Source organism: Eucalyptus grandis, chromosome 9 (assembly GCF_016545825.1).
Source record: "Eucalyptus grandis isolate ANBG69807.140 chromosome 9, ASM1654582v1, whole genome shotgun sequence".
Lineage (NCBI taxonomy): Eukaryota > Viridiplantae > Streptophyta > Magnoliopsida > Myrtales > Myrtaceae > Eucalyptus > Eucalyptus grandis.
Genome location: NC_052620.1, coordinates 41,895,392 through 41,920,717, shown reverse-complemented (window position 1 = coordinate 41,920,717; position 25,326 = coordinate 41,895,392). Strand labels below are relative to the sequence as shown.

Sequence of the window (25,326 nt, the reverse complement as noted above, 5' to 3'; positions counted from 1 at the left end):
ACATTCTTTGTCTTGATGCTTGAGTAGCTCTCCTCATTAAATGCTTATAGCTTCCTGGTCTTCAATCTTCTTCAGGCACCTACCATAGGTCATGCTTCAAGATTTGTTTTCGTTCTTCTACTGACACCCACCATAAATCAACGCATTTTGAAGAATACTGACAGCCAACGCGTTCAAATTTTCAACAATCAATTTTATATTATTCTTACAACCTAGCCAGCTCTTTTATTACTCACATCAACCAGTCATCTTCAAAGATGTAGAATTATTTACGGTTTCTTCTCTTTACGCTTGTTCTTTCTGCTATACAAGTCAAGTCAATGGTTGGCGTCGCTCCCAATCTACCATCATGCTCGGAAGACAGATTATGTGAACCATATAATCTCGACCCTAGTCGCCTGCCTGCCGCTATCACTTGCCTGCAATGGAATACTCAACTTCCCGTTTAGCCTTCATCTTTCTGGCGATCGTTTGCAAGGCTCATATAACCAAAAGCCAGAACCTGTCCTGCAATTCCAATGACTTGACGGCGCTGAACGGTTTTCACAAGTGTGCAGGCTTACCTGTTGATGGCTGGGGGGTTACTCCTGACAATGAATGCTGCTCTTGGGCTGGAGTCACGTGCGATAACACCACCGCTACACAACGCAGGGTGATTGGCTTGGATCTTCATGGCAGAGGACTTGCCGGGGAAATATGTGATTCCCTGGCAGATTTGGACCAGCTGAGCACTCTTAATCTTTCCCATAACTACCTCCATGGTTTTCTTCCAGATAAACTCTTTCAGATGCAGAATCTCGAGGTCCTTGATTTGAGCGGGAACGAATTCGTGGGCTCCTTTCCTCTTCACATCCACCTACCCCGTATAAGGATTTTGGATGTCTCAGATAATAACTTCGTAGGTTCTCTCACCTCAACAATATGTGACAGATCACACTCTATTGAGTCACTCAATTTCGCCGAAAATCAGTTCCATGGAGAAGTTCCTGTGAATTTTGGCAACTGCACTTCTCTTCAGCATCTCTTCCTCAGTGGAAACAGTCTATCAGGGAGCTTGCCGGAAAGACTGTTCCAACTCGAGCACCTGCGCAAACTCCAATTGCAGGACAATGGCTTTTCAGGACTGCTGCACGAAAGGATTGATAATCTCTCTAACGTTGTTGAGATTGATTTGTCTAACAATCTGTTTTTTGGAGTACTTCCAGACGTTTTCGGGGGTCTTCGGAAGCTGGAGCACTTTGCTGCCAAGTCAAATAAATTCTCTGGTCAGTTGCCGCCTTCGCTGATGAGCTCTCCATCCCTTTCCACACTTGACTTGAAAAACAATACTCTTGATGGTCGTATTAGTATCAACTGTTCTTCAATGACTCGTCTTACTTCCCTCAACCTCGGTTCCAATTTATTCCAAGGTCCGCTTCCTGAAAAATTATCTACTTGTCATAGGTTGAATGTTCTAAGTCTCGCGCAGAATCACTTAAGCGGAGCAATTCCTTCCAGTTTCCAAAACCTCAAGGCACTTACACTGCTATCTCTTTCAAAAACTAAATTTAGTGATCTGTCTAGTGCTCTGCATATATTACAGCGATGCAGAAACTTAAGTGTATTGGCCCTTTCTGAGAGTTTCCAGGACGAAGAAATGTTGGGACATGCTGATTTGCTGTTTCCGAATCTGAAAGTGTTCTTGATTGGCAACAGTCAACTAAAAGGGTCGATACCGGTGTGGTTAAGGGGGTGCGAAAACTTGCAACTGCTGGATCTTTCATGGAACCAATTAAGCGGAAGCATTCCTGGTTGGATCGGCGATTTTAGATTCCTCTTTTATTTGGATTTGGGGAATAATTCATTCACCGGAGACATACCGAAGAGCTTAAGCGAACTGCCAAGTTGCATCAACAGTAGCAGATCATTCCCTCTTGTAGGCTCTCCATCGAATGTGACACTCCTTTCGGGGAAAGAAGATGGAAAATATTTGACATACAAGCAATTCTGGAACTTTCCATCAACCTTGGACCTAAGTCACAACAAGCTCAATGGACCGATTTGGCCAAGTTTTGGAAACCTTAAGGGCCTTCAAGCATTTTTCTTGGAAAACAACCAATTGTCGGGCAATATACCCAATAGCTTGTCGGGGATGCAAAGTTTGGAGAAAGTAAACTTGTCCCACAACGGCTTGACGGGAGAAATACCCTCGTCCTTCCAGAAGCTGACTTTCCTATCGGCTTTCGATGTGTCATACAATAAGCTCTCCGGCGCAGTTCCGTTGGGAGGCCAGTTTTCGACCTTTCCAGACTCGAGCTTCGAAGGAAACATCGGCCTCTGTGGTAGTAGTAGACCAAGCTTACGCTCATGTCAATCACAAGCAAAACCACCATCTGATGAGCTTCCAAACGACGAGGCTTCGACCGACGGAACCCCATATTCACAGATGGCTTTCGGGATCGGAGCGGCCGTAGGTTTCATCTGGACAGTAAGCCTCTGCTTCCTGTCAGGTTGGGTGCTTGACAAGGGACAACGTAGACGGTGAAAAAATGCCACATTGCAGCTGTTAGCAATACTGGGATTTTAAAAAATCTTGTAGAGATATTTTAGATATTTTCTATAATTTTTTATATCTATTTTGATTATGCAGATCTAATTTGACTTATTTTAATCTTGTCTATCTAAGCTTATAAATAAGCTCTCTATGTACTCTTTTCCAAGCATGAATATAGAGTTATGTCAAACTTTCCTCCGTCTTTACTTTTTTAAGGATAGATATGGGGAACATGAAAAAATCCATATATGCTCATGTATTTTTTTTACATATAAAGGAAATTTTCCGAAGAATAGCATAAAATAAATAGAAGAGGAAAAAAAAATCAAAGTGCTATTGAGATTGCATATAAAGCCGAACACACACACACTACCCAATTCACTAGCCACTTCACAGAAACGTATCATGAATTTTTATCTTGCAATCTAGTTATTGAGTAATATTTGAGTATGCTGATAATGATTTACTTGATATGACACATAAATATATCATTTAGGAAGATTGATTGTATTTCGTATCAACTACCAAATTAATTTATCAATCTTAATATGTGAAGCATATCTCTATTTTAATTTGTTTTGTAAAGAAGGAATAATTTAGAAAAAAATTAAAAATTAATGACTCATATTTTTACAAAAATGAATTAATGAACTTCTTTTCATTATTCATGAAAATATTTAAATACGAATGGTTGTTTATAATAAAAAAAATTATAAATTAATTATTTCAAATAATATTAGCAATCATTTAAAAATATATATTTTTCAAAATCATTAATTCAAAAAAATCATTAATTAAAAAAAAAATCATTAATTCATTTCCGGCTTGCGGGTCCATATATACGGAGGAAAAAGTCGATCCCCAGAGGGAAAAGAAAAGATCTTTCCCAATTTCCCGCGCAAAAGCTGCCTTCGTCTTCCTTCGAATTCGCTTCAACATTCTCTCTCTCTCTCTGTCTGTGCACTCGCGATGTCTCTACAGTCATCCATGGAGCCGACGCCAAAGGCGAAGAACCCTAGCCCTCACGTGAAATCGATGGCGGCATTCCTGATCCGCCTCTACTCGGACCAGCTCCGCTCCATCGCTCTCTCTCCCGACCCCAATCTCCACTACCCTCTCCACATCGAGTAATCTTCCTTCGATTCGATGATGATGATGATGATGATGTACGACTGTCCAAGTCCAACATTTTCTTCTTGAATACCTCGTTTTTTTTTTTTTTTTTGCCGATTCATTTTTGCAGATTTGCAGAGCTCGTGGATTACGATCCTCCTCTCGCCCGCCTCGTCTTCTCCCAGCCTAGTCAGTGCTTGAACGATTTCGACGACGGGGCCGTTTGGGCTCACGTACGTGGCTTCACCCCTTTCTTATCCCCTCCCTAATTCGATGGATGGATCCTCTGTGCTGCCCTAAGTGGCACGGTATTTTGAAACGCGGTTGAGAAAATGGTAATCGACTTTGAAGCGATTGGAAGGGCGAAACGGATGTTTTCCAATGATTGTGGAAGGAAGTTGTCGTGGTAGTCCCTCGTCGTCTAAACATCCATGTGCGTTCACCGGCCGTCTCCTTTTTCCTGTATGAATGGGTCGGCTGTCTGGTTTTGTGGACTTAATGCATTGGAGAGTAGTTTATCTGTGTAGCCCAATCTTCTGCATAGTATGGCTTAACAGTTTTGCTCTAAAATTACATGTGATTGCGAGACTCAAGTCCTACGTAAGGTATCGAAGATGCTGTGAAGTGTAGTGTGGGTAGAGACTAGAGAGTAGTGAGTCATATTCCCAGAAGACAATGCTTTAATATTCCTTTGGATGTGATCCACCTGATTGTGGTTGGACTGGTATCCTTAGGGTAGTTTTGGGTTTGTGTTACATGTTATTTTGGTGAACATAATCTCTACTTGTTTGTTCATGACATGGTGCGGATAGATTCTATTCAACTTCGTTCCCTGGAAGTTTTCCCACACTGGTCTTGATTTAACTGCCAGACCACAAGTTCCTCTAATTCTGGTTGAAATTTCTCTGATTTTTTTTTCTCCGTCCTTCGTTAGAGCTTCCTCCTGATTCAGTAGATAATGTTGAAACCGTGATCTTCCCATGATACAAAAAGCAATTCACGTGCATGAATTTGATCCCAATCTGTATGTTAGTGTGACATGAATGACAGAAAATTTTTCCATCTAATTTCTTCTTTCTTTGAGGGGTAAAGCAACTTTACTGTGGCCATTTGACTCTATGTTGAGCAGTAAATCTGAGAGACATGAGCATGCAATTTTAATTGTATATGAACTTTTAATTTCTCCTATCAAGTGAACATTCATTAGAGAAATCTTTTATGATATCTATATGAAAGCCTATTCGTAGTCAAAGCCTGAAGGCTGTGGACTTGCATGAAAGAGATGTTGAGTTGATATGGCAATGTTTATCTGCAGAGAGTTTTATTGGAGAACTTGAAGGAAATCAAAGACAGAATTGAGAAGAATTTCATTCACATCCGCATCAACATCAGTGGATCTCCACTTGAATGCCCTGGTTTGCTTCTCTTTTCAATATAAAGTGCACTTTCTTTAAAAGAAATTTCTGGTTGTTTACCATCTACTTCTACCCTCTATTTTTTGAATGGTTCGTTGCTTTGTGCTGTATTTAGAGACTTTCCCGAGCATTGGGCATGTGAGAGTGAAGCATCGAGGTATTCTTCTTACACTGAAGGGGACTGTAATAAGGTCTGGAGCTGTAAAAATGTATGAAGGATCGAGGTGGTATAAATGTCGAAGATGTAATTACAGGTGGGCCTTCTCAGCATTCAGCACTTTTCAGTTACTGCATTCCAATAATACAAAGTTCAACTATTTGTTTTCTTCGTTTGTTTGGCCATAAATAATTGTGTTGGATTTCCCTTACCAAAAAAAAATAATTGTGTTGAATTTTCACCAAAAAATAAAAATAAAAATAAAATAATTGTGTTGGATTATGTGCAGGCTAGCATGACAATAGATTCTTATAATTTGTCTTGTTCGCCTTCACCCATCTCAAACCACCAGAGAGTACTTTCTTTATTCTGACAATTTTCACTCTGGAGGTGAATGAATCTTATTATGCATTTGATGGAATCTGAGCATTATCATGTGCAATTTACTTTTCCAACTTGGACTAAAACAGGAAATATCACACCAATATCGCAAAGGATAGATTTCCATGAGATTTAAAACAAACCTCATCCAATGCCGGGTCCAAGTTCGGTAAACCCAAGTCCAAATTGCGTGCTTCTTCTTTTTTTAATCGAGTCCAACTCATAAAAGGAAACAAATTACGTTCTCGATCGCGACACCAATATAGATGAGATTTCCACATTAGCTAGGATCCAATCTTGAATTTTATCTGTAGTTCAATTCGAATCAAGTTCGTTTAACAGGCACAAATTCGATACATTTTTCAACAATCTTCATTTTTATTCGACATTTGAACCAAGTCACAATCACTTCATTGAAAAACTAATTCCGTTACTACTTTCCTGTAGCCCTTAATGGGTTCAATCACCATAGATATGTTTCAAATCCAAACCTTGCTTAAATTTTGCCATAACCGAGGATCTCATTAGACCACTAACTCCACATGCACCTTTAATACTCTACAAGAATTTTTCAACACAAACTCCTCCTCCGTAAATAAAGCAAAACCATTGTTACATCCACACCTGTTAGAAGATCGAACATATATCTCATCAATAGGAGTCGTTACAGCAACTGTTAGCTCTATATGCTCTACTTACTATAAGTATCATCTATGTCGATTACTTCATTAGTACTTGCTAGCTCGGGAGTTTTTGGTTGCAACTCCACTTTGAACTAAACATCATGCAGATTGGTATGAATACTGCTATAATCACTCCTAAGCAAAAGTATTGGAGATTTGTCAAATATAACTTCTATGTTGATCACATATGAATTTAATTCCAAGCATCAAAATCGATAGTCCTGCTCACGTTGTGTATAACCTAAGAACATGCACTTTCTTGTCATTTTATCGAGCTTATCATCACTTACTTGAACATAACACAGGCAACTAAATATTTTTAAAATAGAATAATTAGCAACATTGCCTAACCACAATTCTTCAGAAGTCCGACATCCAATCTTAGTCGATGGGGATCTATTCATCACATTGCTCGCCGTACTAAGCGCACCCGCTATAAATTCCCTAACCATACCAACATTAGAGAGCATTTTACGGGTCATCTCTAGTAAGGTTTTACTTATCAATTTCGCAATATGTTGGGGTTCATTAGTACTAGTGCGATGTTTTACTATGCATTTCTTCATGCATAATTCATTTAATAGCTTCAAGCAAAACTCCGTGCTACTATATGTCTACATATGCTTAATCGTTTTTACCAGCCTCTTTTTTTATCAAAGCTCTCCTCTGCATGATCATGACAACAGCATCAAACTTGTGCCTAAGCACAAACATCCACATCTTTCTCGAGTAGTCATCAATAACTGTTAGCATATATCTAGCATTCTTCCTGAAAGGAAACCGTAACAACCTGCGAATATTCAAGTTAATTAACTTTGCAATTTTCTTGGTTTCTTTAATAACCATATTGAACTACACTTTCCACCGTTAATCTAAGTTGTAGCATCTGCATACATTCAGTTCATTAGCAACATAACCACATAACATATTTTGTTCCCTTAAAACCTTCAGGCTTCTTTCGCTAATGTGCCCCAAATCATATGCTACAATTCAGACTCTCAAGCAAATGCATCTGACGTCTTCACGGCAAAATTTGTCACTATCTCACCTTGAAATTCATACATGCCACTATGCTTGATTTCTTTCATTATCACCAAAGCACCTTGAACAACTTTCAAAACTCCATATTCTAAAAAATATCGATACTCGGCTAAATATAGGGCACTCAAGGAAATCAAGTTCTTCAACTCTGGAACATGCATGTATTAGTAAATGTTCTCACAATACCATTATGCATTCTGATGCTAACATCGCCAACACTTATAACATTGCATTCAACATTGTTCTCCAACTGTAGTTTACTACTATCCGTACACTAATAAGGCAATTTCTTCTAAGATGCTTCCCTTGCCACACTTCCAACAGACAATACCACCAATCCTAGATTGACTGCGTCTATTCATGTTTATGCTACTCTCACTAACAAATACAAGTTCTTCATCTGTTTTATACTAAAGTAGCAGATACAAGTTTGTCAAATTCTTTTCCACAAATTTTCTCACTCATAATTAAATATCGAACTCTATCAAATGTCAAGCTTGTTGACCCAAAGGAATTATTAACAGCAGTAATAGTAGTTTTTCAACTATTAAGCAATGAGGATAACATAATCAAAACACGTATCTCATCTTCAAAGTCAATCTTAACTAAACTCAATTGACTAACAATTACATTGAATTCCTTTACATGATTTGCAACTAACACACCTTCCCTCATCTTCAAGTTAAAGAGACGTCACATCAAATAGACCTTATTGAGTGTAGAGCTCCTCTCGTACATATCCGACAAGGCTTTTATCAAATCAACAATGGTCTTTGCCTTCACGATGTTAAATGCAATGTTACGAGCCAACTTCAGCCAAATAACACCCATATCTCATCTATCCAGCAATTCCCAGTTAGTTTGGTTCATCATCTCTAGTTTCTCCCTAGATAGAGGCAAGTGCAGTTTCATCTTATACAAATAACCTTCAATTTGCATCTTCTATAAACCAAAATCATTCTCATAAAATCTATTGATTTTCACTTTTCCTTTTTCTACTGCCATTGATTTGCTTCAACTTAGCCAAGTTTGGCTCTGATACTAATTGTTGTGGAAAGCAAGCGATCAAATAATAAATAAACAAAACAAAAAAATAAATCGAACATCGAATTTACATGATTCAATCATAGTGACCTACGTCCACGGGGAAGGCAGCGGCGAATTTCACTATAGATCAAATAATACAACGGATTTGACACAATCGAATTATTCAAATACTCTCAGTTCTTCCCAAGCCCCAATTACATTCAATAACACACACAATGTTTAGTCCCACAATTCCTTACAAAATAATCTTTCAATATCTTGAATGAATTATATACAAATCTTACTACGAGATTTAATTGATTTTTCTTTGACGTAATTCACGAACAAAATCAATGCCAAGCACTCAATGAACGGCGCTTGAAGATTTTGATAATAGCGTGCCCAAGCATTCACATACAGTGGCGTTTCATTACGTCAACCACAGCTCTTGGGTCCCACTGGTTCTTTTCCATCAACTTCGGCACTTCAAGAATAGGTCAAAGAAGAAATACCTTGATAAATGAGAATTTATATAGACGCGGACTTCTTGAAATTCTTGGCCCACAATTTACTTTTTCAACTTGGACTAAAACAAGAAATATCGCGCCAATATCGCAAAGGATAGATTTCCGTGAGATTTAACACAAACCTTATCCAATGCCGTTTCCAAGTTCGATAAACCTAAGTCCAAATTGCATGCTTCTATTTTTACTAAGCCGAACAAATTACGTTCTTGATCAGGACACCAATATAGATTCCCATCATGCAAGATCCTGTCTTGAACTTTATCCGTAACTCAATTTGGATGGAGTATATTCAACAAACTTAAACTCGAGACATATTTCAACACATCAAGTGATTAGGGTGGTGCTAGTGACCGCCGGTAGTGCCAGGTTTGGGCCAGGTTAGGATTATCAGGAATATCAACCCTGTTGCAAGGCAAAGAAAAGGAAAATGATTGTCATGAGTTGCTATAGATGGATAAAGACGTCAGTATAGTTTTCCTACCATGAAGGGCGCCCACTTTGTCCTGTTCTATTCACTTGTCCATCTCAATGACCCTACGCACTTTGCGGACACAACATGGTGCCTTCTCTCTTTCAAGTGACCAAGCCAGCTCTTTTCTTGATCCGCATCAACCGGTCAAGATGGAGCATTACCTACAGTTTCTTCCACTCATTCTTGTTCTATTTTCCTGCCATGAAGGGCGCCTACTTTCTCCAATTCTATTCACTTGTCCATCTCAATGACCCTACGCACTTTGTGGACACTTTGTCCTGTTCTATTCACTTGTCCATCTCAATGACCCTACGCACTTTGCGGACACAGCATGGTGCCCTCTCTCTTTCAAGTGACCAAGCCAGCTCTTTTCTTACTCCGCATCAACCGGTCAAGATGGAGCATTACCTACAATTTCCTCCACTCACTCTTGTTCTATCTACTATACAAGTCAAGTCAATGGTTGGATTCACTCCCAATCTATCATCATGCTCGCAAGATAGGTTATGTGAACCATGTAATCTCGATCCTAGTTGCCTGCTTGTTGCTATCACTCGCCTGCAATGGAATACTCTATTAGCTATATGCCCTAAAGCAACCATATAATAGTTGCATGTTAGGGACTATTTAATGGCAAATAAATATTCATCCATCGTCCTAATTACATGAAAGAGTCCATAAGATTAGTTACAACTGAACCTATTCTTAAGACGTTAAGAATATATGTGACAGGTTTACAGTTATGCTGAATCTTTAAACAGATCCCGATTGATGGATCATTGAGAGGATAACAATGATCATGTTGAGATCAATGTGTTCTTAAGCTTCACCATCAGTATTGGATACTTGAGAGGATGATGAGTCACAAGTCATTGGGTATTGTGATATCCGAGCTAGAACACAAGTGCTTGTCTCAGGCAAGTTCACTGAACATAATATGTATAGAACGATTGGCGACATGAAAGCTTTTAGCAAGGTCAATGTCTGATTGTTCACGCTTTGGTCAGGTGTAAAATTCTTAGACCTAAGGCATGATACTGACTTGTATGTGTTGGAGAAAACCTCCTTGTGTGTTTTGAAGCTGACAAAACGTTTCCATTAGTCTAGTCTGAAGACTTGCAGACTCTTTAGTCAAAGTCTGAAGACCGCCGAACCGCAAGACTCAAGATTCAAAGTCTATCCTCATTGACAGTTTCTAGATCGTCAAAGAAGACTTATCCAGAACTGAGTATTTCATTAAGGATTTGATTCTATCGACTGAAGAAAGATCTCTCGGCTGGAGATAGCATCTTGGAATCTATTATTCGTTTTGATTTCAATTTGGGTAATTTAGATCCGTTGATTGGCGAAGTATACTTGGAAGGTTTTACTTATGGAAACCTAGATCCTGATTATATGGGCGAGCAGGATTGGTGGGCTATCCTCATATCCCTTAAATAACTCGAAATCTCCCTAAATGATTCTGTCTAACGGGTAGATTAGAAGAGCTCCTTTGGTAAGTGCCAACGGGTATGAAGGCATGGAGGAGTATATAAGGAAGATGTTCCAGTTATTCGACTGTGTGCGCAATAGAAGAATTCTAAAGTTTGAAGCTCCTTGTTCTTTGTCAATTCAATTGTTGAGCGTAAACTTGTACTCAAAAGAGAGTTTATACTTCTATGAGACTTTGAGGAAGTGTAAGGAAGTGTAGTAGAGTCTCTACACTGTGGAATCAAGGAAGAGCTATACTGTAACAACTCTTTTGATTCTTAGTGAAATCCAACCGGTGGGCTGTCAGTGCGGAAGAGTGGACATAGGCTTGGATTAAGCCGAACCACTATAAACCTTGTGTTCTTATTCTCTTCCTTAAGCTCTTTTACTTTGATCGTATTTCTATTTGATTATTAGAGTCTAATTTCCTTTTCATAATCTATTGTTAAATAGAGTTGGTTTAAAAGTAAAATTATACTCTTTACTCTGCAAAATTTGTTTTCACACCTATTCACCCCCTTTAAGTGCTCGTACTAGCTTTCACAGTATGTTGGATGGCTATGGTTCACAAGTGCCCATATTGATGCTTTGTTGAACCATCTCTATACTTGATGGTCATAGTTTATTCACATATGAAGGCACATGTGTGCGTAATATGGAATTTGTCTTTTTGTTATACACACACACACACACACACACACACACACACACACACACACACACACACACACACACACACACAAAAGATTGATGTTTTATGCGATCTAATTGTGACATTGTATCGAAATCCTCGGCCGAGGTTATAATCAAGAATGAATAGTTAATGTCTCATAGAATACATGTTAATTAGATTTGGATATATAATCAAATTGGTGGTTTGACCAATAATTCCATGGTCTTTGTTCGATCGGGGCATGGTGAGACAGAAGGATCGAATTACATGGTCACCAAAGCTGACAAGTTCATTATGTTCTTGAAGCATTTGCACTGTCTGATTAGCCATGATATATTGCTAGATGTCACTCATGGTTTGTAGGAACAAGAGATTGATCTGGACAATCAATTCTCTTTGTTATGCCAATGTGTTAGTACAAGTCTTGCTGCCAGCTCAGTGATGAACCTAAGATGTCACCCATCATAACAAATTAGAATGATGTTTGAACGAGAGAGAGAGAGAGAGAGAGAGAGAGAGAGAGAGAGAGAGAGAGAACATTGCAAATATATTTGCAAGTTGAGCCAATCGGAATTGGGCTAAAAGATAAAAGATCTGAAAAGGGGGCTTCAAACTTTACAAAGTCTAAAGTGGATTTCAGACTTTACAGTCGAATCAAAGATCTAAAGCATGTTCAAAGTCAATGATCAAATCTAAAGTAAGTTCAGAATTAATAAATGCATTAATGATTTGAAATGAGTTCAGAATTAATGGCATCATTAATAATCTGAAGTGAGTTCAAAATCAATAGCCAAATTAATAAATTAAAATGGTTTTAGATTTAATGACTAAATTAAAGATATGAAACGGTTTCAAATGTAACGGTCACATTAAAGTTCTAAAACGGTTTTAGAACTTAACGGTCACATTAATGATCTGAAACGTTTTCAGAATTAAGGAGCAATTTAATAATGGTTTCAAATTCAAATGACCAATTAATGCTCAGAAATAGTTTCAAATATAACAATCAAATTGAATATTTATAATAGTTATAAAGTTAGTACATATAATAAAGACTTGTAATGGTTATAAATAAATATCTAGAATAATGTTCTATAACAATTACATAGTTAATGCCCAAACTAGTGTCTGAAACAGTATTAGAACTTACATCCGTCAGAAGTTACAGTCGTATTAATTCTAAAATGGTTTTAGAAATAATGAGCCGATTTAAATATGATCTACACTAGCTATAAAAGGTAATACAGAGAGCAAATCACATAAGGATCGACAATCAATAATTGAGAGTGTTGATAGTGATCAACCAAACCATTTACACACAAGAGTAATTGCTAGCACAATTATAGTTGTGAGATCTCTCAATTCCTCTCTTCTATTTAATGTGAGAATTGGTGGTGTGTCTGAACTAGAGGTCTGACATTTGTGGGGTTGAATCTGAAGAACGTCAGAACATTATAATTAGTATTATCGAAAGGCATTAGATGTTCGTGGTCAGAGTCTAAAGAACGTCAGAACCACTGCTGCGAAGACATCATACGTTTGTGCTTAGAACCCAAAGAATGTTAGAACCAAATTTAGAGCACGGTACAAGGTTAATATGATTAGCCCATTTATCTCATGTATGTGCTTTTGTTAAAATATGCGAAAATGCTTTAGAAATAGGTGTATAAGATTTTTACTTCCGCTACTATTAGTACTATATAAAATCGTGGAATTTTAAAATGAAAGGATATCACATTTTATGGTGCGATTTGACTATATGTCCACGCACAATTATTTTACCGGGTGTTTTTAATATGAAGAAAATATGCCAAGTACATTATTTAAAATTGAGGCATTTGAGTGCAAAGCACGATGTCCTTGGCCGAGATTGGATGTGCGTGTGATCGCTATTGGAATCCGTCACGATGCGTTTATGCCGAACGATGCTCTTTCGAGAACGACGCCCGATTATGCCGAATGACTGCCGACTGTTGAGTTGGTCGTGACCATTGGGTCATAGTCAATTGGAACGCTTAAATGAGTGAGATAACCACGCCTGATTATGGGACGAAATCGTATGGCACGGAATGGGACGTGTCATAACGATTTGGCCTTATAATTGGGACCCCTGTGATTGATTGATATATGAGTTGAAGTGTTCCAATTATTGAGTGCATTGACTGTATGCATATGTATATGAGATATGCTAATGTGCAGGGAGGTGCTGAGGTGAGGTAAGTCTTATATGGTACTTGTTTAGGCTGCCTCTAGGTGAATTTCCTCATAATCGGGGTTTAGGGTGTAGACTCGCTGAGACATTCTCTCACCCCGTCGTGGTTTAAACATTTTTATGTCCTTAGATGGAGGTACGCCATGTGCGTTATGGGGTCCCGCAGGTGATGGATTTTTAGCACTCCTATTTCCTTATTCCCAGTACCACCTTAACCCGGGAGTTAGTTGAGTCCACGGTCTCGGTCAAGGAGGGCCTATCTTAGTTAATACCTCATCGATTCATAGCTTGGTTCATTAACTTTCCTCAAGGGGGTCAGGAGGGTCCCTTACAGGGTTTTGACAGACCTCCCGTCGGGACTGGGGAATGGGAAGTAGGGCACCTTATGGATATCGACACTCCTAATGGTGTTGTGATGGACCCGGAGCCCATGACTGGATAGTCCAGAGCTTAGGAGGCTCCATAGCTCTTTTTGATTTAGACTCGTGTGTATACAAACCTGATTTGTTTATAAAGTGTCATTTGTGTTGATTGGTTGTCCTGTTTTTCTATCCCTTGCTTGTTGTTGTCTGGAGATTACTTAATTCACTTCTGCATGTGCATAAAACGAATGGGTCCGCGATGCGTCCTGGGAATGTCGCAATTTAGTCGACCATCGAGGGATGTGTGCGCGCTCGAGGTTCGGGGTGTGACAACAAGTTAGCATTCAAGCTAGACAAAAACTTGGCCACTTAAAATTCAATTCGCTGCGTTTTAAGTCTCTCAAGAGCGGTGATGGGCTGATAAAGATTGAGTTCTTCCCACATACTATAATACTCTCCAAGAGACTTGTTCCCTTGTTTAAAATTAAAGATCTTCTCATATAGTTTATAGACTCTAGACATATTATTGTCTTGTGTGTAACTCTCTATAAAATCATTCCACTCCCTTGGTAGTTGTGTGGAACACAACATTAGCAGCGATGGATGGTTCCATGCTATTCCATAACCACACCAAAAGTGTATCATTCACTCTCATCCAATCACTATAGTCTTTAGAGTTTTTAGCAAGGGTTTCTGTAGTAAGATAATTGAGTTTCCCTTTGGCATTAGTGTTACTCATAATGATAATCTCAATATAAATATATCTACCATTGATCAAGAAGGCTGAAACTTTAGTGCAAGAACTAAAACGGCAATACCAACGTATGAAAAGATGTAATTGGCTCCATCAATTAACCAAAGGGATGGTGAAATCTCATAAATATAGGCTGTTGTATAGAAGAAAATAACTGACAAGAAATCTCAATTCAAACAATTATATTTTTTGATGGAAATCCAGCAAGACCAATCAACTATAATCAACGAAGTACTCTAATTCTTGAATTCGCTAATCAGTAAGTGTAGTAATCCATGGTCACAAACCAAACCTAATGAATTTGATATCTTTTGGTCTTATATGTATCGAGATGTGGAGAGAAAACAGGTAAAAATTGCAACTTTAGGTGGCTGCACACTAGAGAAGGAATAAGGTTATTAGGGCACTCTCAAACCAGTAATAAGATCGAGGAATCAGGTAGTCGGATCCTATGTAGCACAGACACTCTTCGGAAGCCTTCGTGTCGTGTCCGACACTCCAACACGTGTCCGACACGCTCCGACACGCGATCAACGAGTGTCGAAAAATCCGACACGTGATCAACTCTCTCCGACACGCGAGTCCAGAATTCCGACACGCGATTCCGACACGCACAGGGTCAATTTTAAAAATTTCTAATACTTGAGGGGTCAAAATATAAATATACACAAAATAAATAATAAAATTGCTATAAATATACACGCACGGGATCAATTTTTTTTTTCAGTTTTTTTTTTCTTAGAATTGTTTTATTTTTTTTAAAGTCTTTTACTATGAAAGAAGTAATAAAAAATGCCATATATGATAAATAAATAAATTTAAAAATATCATTTCAGCATTTTCTTTAAACAATGTTTTTTTTCCTCTAAGTTTTGTGTATTATTGTAACAAATTAAAATAATGAATGATATTATTTAATATTTTTCGTGTAAATTAATTCTAGGCTATTTTATTATTATTTATTTATGTATTTATATATAAAATTATATTTAATATATAACGTGTCGGAACGTGTCGAAATTCTCTATTTTTAAGAAATGACGTGTCGGCGTGTCGTGTCGTGTCGTGTCGCATGTTGCGTGTCCATGTCGATTCTACATAGGTCGGATCTGCTCTAATACCATGTCACAAAGCTTATTAGAGAGCCCACAACAAGTACCAGGAGAGAAAGAAGAAAGAGAAGAAATAGAGAGGAGAAGAAGAAAGAATGAGAATGTAAAAATCAAAGAGAAGGCTCTAGGTTTTTTTTTTTTTTTTTTAATGTAATAGAAGCCTTACGCCCATTGTGTTTGTATTAAATATAAATTATATATGACCATAACGCCCTTATGTAAGTAAAAAGGAATAAAATCCAGAAAAAAAAAAAACTCAATTAAAGTAACGTAACAGTTATGAAACGTCATTAGTTGGCCTTGTAATTGTCGTGCACAGTGCTATCTTGTTAAACTTGAGGATAGTAGGTAGTGTTAATAATTCCCTTTGGTTTCCATTTTGCGTTTTAAAGTCACAAATGTTGTTCTTATGGAACATGGTTAACTCATCGTGTTTGGGATTTTGTAAATTTATATGGCTAGATCTAATTGTCCTGTGATCATAACGCCCTTATGTAAGTAAAAAGGAATAAAATCCAGAAAAAAAAAACTCAATTAAAGTAACGTAACAGTTATGAAACGTCATTAGTTGGCCTTGTAATTGTCGTGCACAGTGCTATCTTGTTAAACTTGAGGATAGTAGGTAGTGTTAATAATTCCCTTTGGTTTCTATTTTGCGTTTTAAAAGTCACAAATGTTGTTCTTATGGAACATGGTTAACTCATCGTGTTTGGGATTTTGTAAATTTATATGGCTAGATCTAATTGTCCTGTGATCTTGATTATGAATTATGATTAAGTAGTCGCCTATCACCATATGCTTGTGATCATATTTCCAAACTTGGTCTGGTCAGTTTTCAAAAGGTGGATGCTTTCGTCCTTTGAACGTAACTCATTTTTTAGCATTATTTTCATCTAGGGAAATTGTTTGAGTTCTTAATGGGCAACGTCAGGGGAGATGCAAGCAATGAAAGGAGGAAAAAGTAAAACGATTTTTTTTTCTCTTTTTGTTTGCCAAAGCTGTTATTTCATCGAAAAGAAACTTTAAATTGCTCAAAAGATCATTGCAAGCAGATTACATATTACTTTATTCTAAGCATTACAATGGGTATTCTCGGTAGATGCAATTAACGAGATGGTTCTACACTAGGAGTCGAAAGCCAAGGAAAAAGATTGCATTTTGGATGTGCCCTTTCAGTTAAAGAGCGTGAATATATTATAAATACACAACAAAAGAGAGAAGAAAAGAGAAGGATAGCAAAAGAAGATATGGTCGTATGAGAGAGATTAAAAAGTTGGTATCGACGACATGAAAATGATGAAAGTCGTTAGTGGTAGGTAATGGGCTCTCCTTTTCTTTGATTCTTTTTCGTTTTTTATTGGGGCGTGATGGTCATTACAACAAAGAAAAAGATCTGCTTTATCTTTTGAAGACTTTTGTTCTGAAATATCATGATTACCAAGTTTGTCTGTGTCATCAATTTCTTAAATTCAAAAGTGCGTCAATGTTCCTGTCTGGTTACGCTTGAGCAACCCCATCTGCTATGATGCTCTAGTTCCTACATCATGGCTAAATGTCTTATCTTTTCTCATGGCCCGAGCTTTCCTTCTTCCTCCTCTCCAAGCTTAAGTCTCTTGCTTGCCAATGGGATCGCCAACTTTCTAAGGAAAAAGACACTAGAAATGTCATAATTTTCGTATGATGCCAATTTTAGTGCTAAAAAATTTCTTAACTGAATTTAGCTGGGCTATAGAGAACGTTGGTGCTCACTCCTATTACTCCATGATGTCTCCTTTTACGTTTTCATCGATTTTTTACCCCCATTTTAACATGGTCTTAGGTGAAGTTTGTCTTATGGCTCGTGGATGGAGATTTCAAGCATTTTTGGGTTGAAGACTTGTGTCACCAATACCTGCAACGGTATCAAACTTGATGGCATTTCTCATACCTCTCTGCTGCTGTTCTCTCAATCTAGTGACAAGTCTTTCCACCCTCAAACGCGAGGATATCATGACGTCATTTCTGCCGTGCAGTCAGAGCAAAAATTATTTGATACAGATTCTGATCCCTTTTGGTACTTGGTAGTGCCAAAGAAGAAGAGAGAAGTGCAGACTACAAAAAAAAAAAAAAAAATGTAAAAGAAAATGCGCCACCAAGTGGTGAGGGCAATGCCGGTGACCATCGGTGGTGCCAGGTTTGGGCCGGTTTAGAATCGTTGGGAATAGTCACAAGATCAACCCTGGTGAAAGGCAAAGAAAGGAAAAATGATCGTTATGAGTTGAGACAGACGGATAAAGGGTGCGTTTGGGAAGGCTTTTGAGGAAAGTCTTTAAAAAATGCAAAGACCTTTGAGTTAAAGGTGTTTTTCAAAATGCAAACTATGTTTGGTAAATTGTAGTTTGAAAGCCCTTTGTGAAGCACTTTGAGCAAAATGCAAACTGGTGTTTAGGGGAATTATATTTACAAATGACTTTTGTGATAAAAAAAATTATCAAAAGAAAAATAAAAAAAATTGACCGGCAAGGGCAAGAGTCGGGAGACCTTCGGCGAGGGCTGTCGGACGTCGGGCGACCCCGCCGCGACCCAAATCTGGGGTGGTGAGCTCGCGGGAGGACCTCGTCGCCTCCGGCTCTAGGTCGCGATGGGGTCATGCGACCTCGCCGCCCGGATCTAGGTCGGCGAGGTCGCGGGAGGTCGCGCGACCTCTTCGACCCAGATCCGAGGGTGGCGAGGTCGCGCGACCCAAACCTTACCGCGACCCACGGCGATCGCCGCGACCCAAACAAGGCAGCGGTTGCACCACTCCCCAGTGACGGTTGCACGGCCACCGCGACCATGCCAAGCCGTCGTCGGCCGCTCACGGCTTCGAGCAACCCGTCAGCCAACCTCAACGAGAGAAGAAGATGAACATTACAATGACAAGGGCAAAATCGGAAAAATCGAGAGTAAGTGAGGATGGTTTTGGAAGAAAAAAAAAATGAATAGTACTTCTTGTATGCCGAAAAAGCTGAAAGCCCAAGGCACCCTCACACCTGCCTTGGGCTTTCAACCTTGAGAAGGCCAACTTTGGCCTAATGGGAATTTGAAAGTTGTTCCTAAACACCCAAACTTTGGCCTAAGTATCCTTGGAAGCCCAAAGCCCTTCGCAAAGCCAATTCCAAACGCACCCAAAGACATTAGTATAGTTTTCCTCCCATCAAACATGCTTTTGTCCCGTTCTATGCACCTGTCCATCAAATGACCCTACACACTTTCTGGGGACACAGCATAGTCTCCACTCTCTTTCTCTCTCCTTTTTTAAGTGACCAAGACAGCTCTTTTCTTACTCACATCGACCAGTCATCTTCAAAGATGTAGAATTATTTACAGTTTGTTCTCCTTACTCTGGTTCTTTCTGCTATACAAGTCAAGTCAATGGTTGGCTTCATTCCCAATCTATCATCATGCTCGGTGTGAAGAAAAAATGGAATGAACAGAGAAGAAAAACAACGATGAATTGAAAGTGTTTCTAATCCTCTGTATTATGTATTCAATGAATAGTTGAAGAAAATGTTCATCTGAGAGCTCGATACACATATTCCCCTTCTTCTCTCTTTTATACTACATGAAGAAGGAAGAAACCGAATTAACAAAAAAAAAAAATTGTTGCTTATTCTGTTAGTCTTGTAGAACAGAATAACGGTTCTTTATTAATAAAGCTCCATTTGTATTCGAACACGTGGAGCTCTGAATTGACCTTGAGTTGTGCTTCTGACTTTGTCGACTCTGTTCTTCTTAGTTGAACCTCCATCGACTCCATGTGCACTTGTAGCTAATACAGTTGTCGACTTACTACTCTTTCTTGTACCAGCAGCATATTCCTCATTTCTCTTTGATAAAACAGCAACATTCGCTGAGTTTGCTTGTGTAGACTTTACTTCCACGAGCTTTGTTTCATGATCTTTAACATCCCCCCACAAATTGGGAAGGGGTATATAACCCAGACTCAATTTGGTGCGAAGAGTAGAGTGTGCTAAACGGGATAAAGATTTAGTAAAGATATCAACAAGCTGATGAGTAGTAGGAACATATCGAACAACTAGGGACCCTGAGGACACTTTCTCTCGAACAAAATGAAAATCCACTTCAATATGTTTAGTGCGAGCATGCAGAATAGGATTAGCAGTAAGAGAAATAGCAGACTTATTGTCACAAAATAGAATTGTTTGTGCAGACAAACATATGCCAATGTCACGGAGAACAAAGTTGATCCATGTAAGATCAGCCGTACTTGATGCAAGAGCTCGGTACTCAGCTTTTGTTGATGTACAAGACACAATAGGTTGTCTCTTAGCTGACCAGGAAATGAGGTTAGAGCCAAGATATGTGCATAAACCAGTAGTTGATCGCCTAGTAGCATTACATCCAGCCCAATCAGCATCAAAAAATCCATATAAGTTCATAGAGCTGTTAGAATGGATGAAAATACAAAGATTAACAGTTCATTTAACATAGCGAAGAACCCTTTTTAGCTTATGAAAATCTCCAAGTGTTGGCTGCTGCATTTTCTAACATAAAAGATTTGTTGCATAGGCAAGATTAGGTCGAATTATGGTGAGGTATTGAAGACCACCAACTAGACTTCTATACTCAAGTGGATTGGTCAAGAGAATGTCATCAATTGCCATGATGGCTGATCTCAAGGACAGAGGAGTTGAAATAGGTTTACACTCTTTCATGTTAGCTCGAGTAAGAAGATCAAGAGCATACTTTGTCTGACAAAGAAACAGATCTTGGGATGTATGTTTGGCTTCAATTCCTAAGAAATAATGAAGGTATCCAAGATCTTTCATGTGGAATTGAAGACTTAAAGACTTGATCAATTTAGATAGCAACTGATCTGAGCTGCCAGTTAACACAATATCATCTACATAGAGCACAAAAGCACTGTATCTAAATCCATTATGAAACACAAAAAGTGAAGGATCAATTGTGTTGCAAAAGAAGCCATTTTCAAGAAGAAAATTGCTAAACTTATAAAACCAAGCACTTGGTGCTTGTCGAAGACCATATAAGGATTTCTTAAGGAGACACACATATTGAGATTTTTGAGGATGTATAAAACTTGGTGGCTACTCCATATACACTGTCTCATGTAATGTTCCATGTAGGAAGGCATTTTTAACATCAAGTTGATGTATTGACCAATGCTTCATCATTGCCACAGAGAGAACTATGTGAATTGTGGCATGTTTAATAACAGGACTGAAGGTTTATGTGAAATCGACTCCTCTTCTTGATGAAATCCTTTAGCTACTAACCGAGCCTTTAACCTGTCAAGACTCCTATTAGGTGCGAGCTTAGTTTTAAACACCTATTTACAACCTATGACATTCATTTGATTAGTTCGAGGAACTAATTCCTAAGTCTGGTTTTTATACAAAGCATCCATTTCATCTTGCATTGCTTTATACTAGCCTTTATCTGCCAATGTTGACTTAACTGATTTTGGTTCAAGAGGAACCTTATATTCAGCCAAACATGCATATCTAAGATTTGGCTTTACAACCCCAGATTTTAGTCGTGTTTGCATGGGGTGAACAAAGAGTGTACCTTGTGTATTAGGTGGAGAATCGAATTGTGCTTGATCAGTAGTGATCTCAGTTGATATTTCAGGTGTTTGAATAGGACCTGCCTGTTCTCCATAGGCTGAGTGAGACTGTGACTGTAAGAGATGTGAATTTTGTGATATTGTAGCAGGATATGATGTACTGATGTGGATATTTTCCAATATTCCATTATCCTGTAAATGTCCTATATATTCATTTGAGTGATACCTCATTTGTTCGGCACTCGTGGAGTCTAGAAGATTAACTTCATCTATCCACTGTTGATACAAAGCAATACATTGATTGTACTTTGTTGTTAGTCTATTAGTGAAGGGAAAGACTCTTTCATCAAACACCACATGGCAACTGATATATATATACATACATATATGTCCATTAGTAGGCAGAAGCCAACGATATCCTTTGTGACATTCACTGTATCCCAGAAATACACATGTGAAGAACAGAGTCGACAAAGGAAGAAACAGAATTAACAGAAAAAATAAACTGTTGCTTATTCCGTTAGTCTTGTAGAACAGAATAACGGTTCTTTATTAATAAAGCTCCATTTGTATTCGAACATGTGGAGCTCTGAATTGACCTCTGAGTTGTGCTTCTAACTTTGTCGACTCTGTTCTTCTTAGTTGAACCTCCATCGACTCCATGTGCACTTGTAGCTAATACAGCTGTCGACTTACTACTCTTTCTTGTAGCAGCAGCATATTCCTCCTTTCTCTTTGATAAAACAGCAACATTTGCTGAGTTTGCTTGTGTAGACTTTACTTCCACGAGCTTTGTTTCATGATCTTTAACACTCGGAAGACAGATTATGTGAACCCCATAATCTCGACCCTAGTTGCTGCCTGCTGCTATCACTTGCCAGCAATGGAATACTCAACTTCCCGTTTAGCCTTCATCTTTCTGGCTATCTTTTGCAAGGCTCATATAACCAAAAGCCAGTATCTGTCTTGCAATTCCAATGACTTAATGGCGCTGAACGGTTTTCGCAAGTATGTGGCCTCACCTGTTGATGGCTGGGGTGCTAATCCTGACAGTGAATGTTGCTCTTGGGCTGGAGTCACGTGTGATAACTCCACCGCGACGCAAAGGAGGGTTATTGGCTTGGATCTTCATGGCAGAGGACTTGCCGGGGAAATATGTGAATCCTTGGCAGATTTGGACCAGCTGAGCACTCTTAATCTTTCCCATAACAACATCCATGGTTATCTTCCAGATAAACTCTTTCAGATGCAGAATCTCGAGGTCCTTGATTTGAGCGGGAACGAATTCGTGGGCTCCTGTCCTCTTCACATCCACCTACCCCGTATAAGGATTTTGGATGTCTCAGATAATAACTTCGTAGGTTCTCTCACCTCAACAATATGTGACAGATCACACTCTATTGAGTCACTCAATTTCGCCAAAAATCGGTTCCATGGAGAAGTTCCTGGGAATTTTGGCAACTGCACTTCTCTTCAGCGTCTCTTCCTCAATGGGAACAGTCTATCAGGGAGCTTGCCGGAAAGACTGTTCCAACTCAAGCACCTGCGCGAACTCCAATTTCAGGACAATGGCTTTTCAGGACCGCTGCACAAAAGGATTGGTAATCTCTCTAATGTTGTCAAGATTGATTTGTCTAACAATCTGTTTTCTGGAGTACTTCCAGACGTTTTTGGGGGTCTTCGGAAGCTTGAGCACTTTGCTGCCAAGTCAAATAACTTCTATGGTCAGTTGCCGCCTTCACTGATGAGCTCTCCATCCCTTTCCACACTAAACTTGTACAACAATACTCTTGATGGTCGTATTAGTATCAACTGTTCTTCAATGGCTCGTCTTACTTCTCTCAACCTCCGTTCCAATTTATTCCAAGGTGCCCTTCCTGAAAATTTATCTACTTGTCATAGATTGAATGTTCTAAGTCTCGCGAATAATCGCTTAAGCGGAGCAATTCCTTCCAGTTTCCAAAACCTCCAGGCACTTACACTGCTATCTCTTCCACGTACTAAAATTAGTGATCTGTCTAGTGCTCTGCATATATTACAGCGATGCAGAAACTTAAGTGTATTGGTCCTTACTGCGAGTTTCCGGGACGAAGAAATGTTGGGACATGCTGATTTGCTGTTTCCGAATCTGAAAGTGTTCGCGATAGGCAGCAGTCAACTAAAAGGGTCGATACTGGTGTGGTTAAGGGGGTGCGAAAACTTGCGACTGCTGGATCTTTCATGGAACCAATTAAGCGGAAGCATTCCTGGTTGGATCGGCGATTTTAGGTTCCTCTTTTATTTGGATTTGAGGAAAAATTCATTCACCGGAGACATACCGAAGAGCTTAAGCGAACTGCCAAGTTGCATCAACAGTAGCAGATCATTCCCTCCTGCAGGCTCTCCATCGAATGTGCCACTCCTTTTGCAGAAAGATGGAAGATTTTTGACATACAACCAATTCTGGAACTTTCCATCAACCTTGGACCTAAGTTACAACAAGCTCAATGGACCGATTTGGCCAAGTTTTGGAAACCTTAAGGGCCTTCAAGTATTTTTCTTGGAAAACAACCAATTGTCGGGCAATATACCGAATAGCTTGTCGGGGATGCAAAGCTTGGAGAAAGTAAACTTGTCCCACAACGGCTTGACGGGAGAAATACCCTCGTCCTTCCAGAAGCTGACTTTCCTATCGGCTTTCGATGTGTCATACAATAAGCTCTCCGGCGCAGTTCCGTTGGGAGGCCAGTTTTCGACCTTTCCAGACTCGAGCTTCGAAGGAAACATCGGCCTCCGTATTAGTAGACCAAGCTCACGCTCATGTCAATCACAAGCAAAACCACCATCTGATGAGCTTCCAAACGACGAGGCTTCGACCGACGGAACCCCATATTCACAGATGGCTTTCGGGATCGGAGCAGCCGTAGGTTTCATCTGGACAGTAAGCCTCTGTTTCCTCTCAGGATGGGTGCTTGACAAGGGACAACGTAGACGGTGAAAAAATGCTACATTGCAGCTGTTAGCAATATTGGGATATTAAAAAATCTTGTAGAGATATTTTAGATATTTTCTCTAATTTTCTATATCTATTTTGATTATGTATATTTGATTTGACTTATTTTAATCTTGTCTATCTAAGCTTATAAATAGGCTCTCGATGCACTCTTTTCAAAGCATGAATATATAGTTATGTCAAACTTTCCTCCGTCTTTACCTTTTTAAGAGTGGACATGGGGAACATGAAAAAAATCCATAGATACTCATGTATCTTTTTTTTTTGTATTTTTTTTACATAAACAGGAAAAAATTTCGAAGAATAGTATAAAATAAAATAAAAGAAAGAGGAAAAAAAAAAATCAAAGTACTATTGAGATTGCATATAAGCCGAACACACACACTACCCAATTCACTAGCCACTTCACATAAACTTTGTCATGAATTTTTATCTTCTAGTAATTGAGTTATATTTGTGTATACTGATAATAATTTACTTGATGTGACACATAAACATATCATTTAGAAAGATTGATTGTATTTTGTATCAACTACCAAATTAATTTATCAATCTTAATATGTGAAGTATATCTCTGTTTAATTTGTTTTGTAAAAAATAAATAATTTAGAAAAAAATTCAAAATTAATGACTTATATTTTTACAAAAATGAATTAATGAACTTCTTTTCATTATTCATGAAACTATTAAAATATGAATTGTTGTTCATACTGAAATTTTTTATAAATTAATTGTTTCAAATAGTATTAGCAATCATTTAAAGAATATATATTTTCAAAATCATTAATTCATTTCCGGCTTGCGGGTCGATATAATATAGAGAGAGAGAGAGAG

General features: G+C 38.6%; 2 protein-coding genes across 2 annotated transcripts; both read left to right on the top strand.

The window, feature by feature from the left end:
- Positions 1 to 424: 424 nt before the first annotated feature.
- LOC104420845 (phytosulfokine receptor 1) lies at positions 425 to 2,524 on the top strand. Its single transcript, XM_010032622.2, has one exon. It carries the CDS (start codon positions 425 to 427, stop codon positions 2,522 to 2,524), a length of 2,100 nt encoding a protein of 699 aa, XP_010030924.2.
- Positions 2,525 to 22,485: 19,961 nt separating this feature from the next.
- LOC104428563 (phytosulfokine receptor 1-like) lies at positions 22,486 to 24,477 on the top strand. Its single transcript, XM_039302637.1, has one exon. It carries the CDS (start codon positions 22,486 to 22,488, stop codon positions 24,475 to 24,477), a length of 1,992 nt encoding a protein of 663 aa, XP_039158571.1.
- Positions 24,478 to 25,326: the final 849 nt, after the last annotated feature.

Coding starts and splice junctions, on each gene's coding strand:
- LOC104428563 (XM_039302637.1), top strand. CDS start 22,486: ATGGCGCTGAACGGTTTTCGCAAGTATGTGGCCTCACCTGTTGATGGC.
- LOC104420845 (XM_010032622.2), top strand. CDS start 425: ATGGAATACTCAACTTCCCGTTTAGCCTTCATCTTTCTGGCGATCGTT.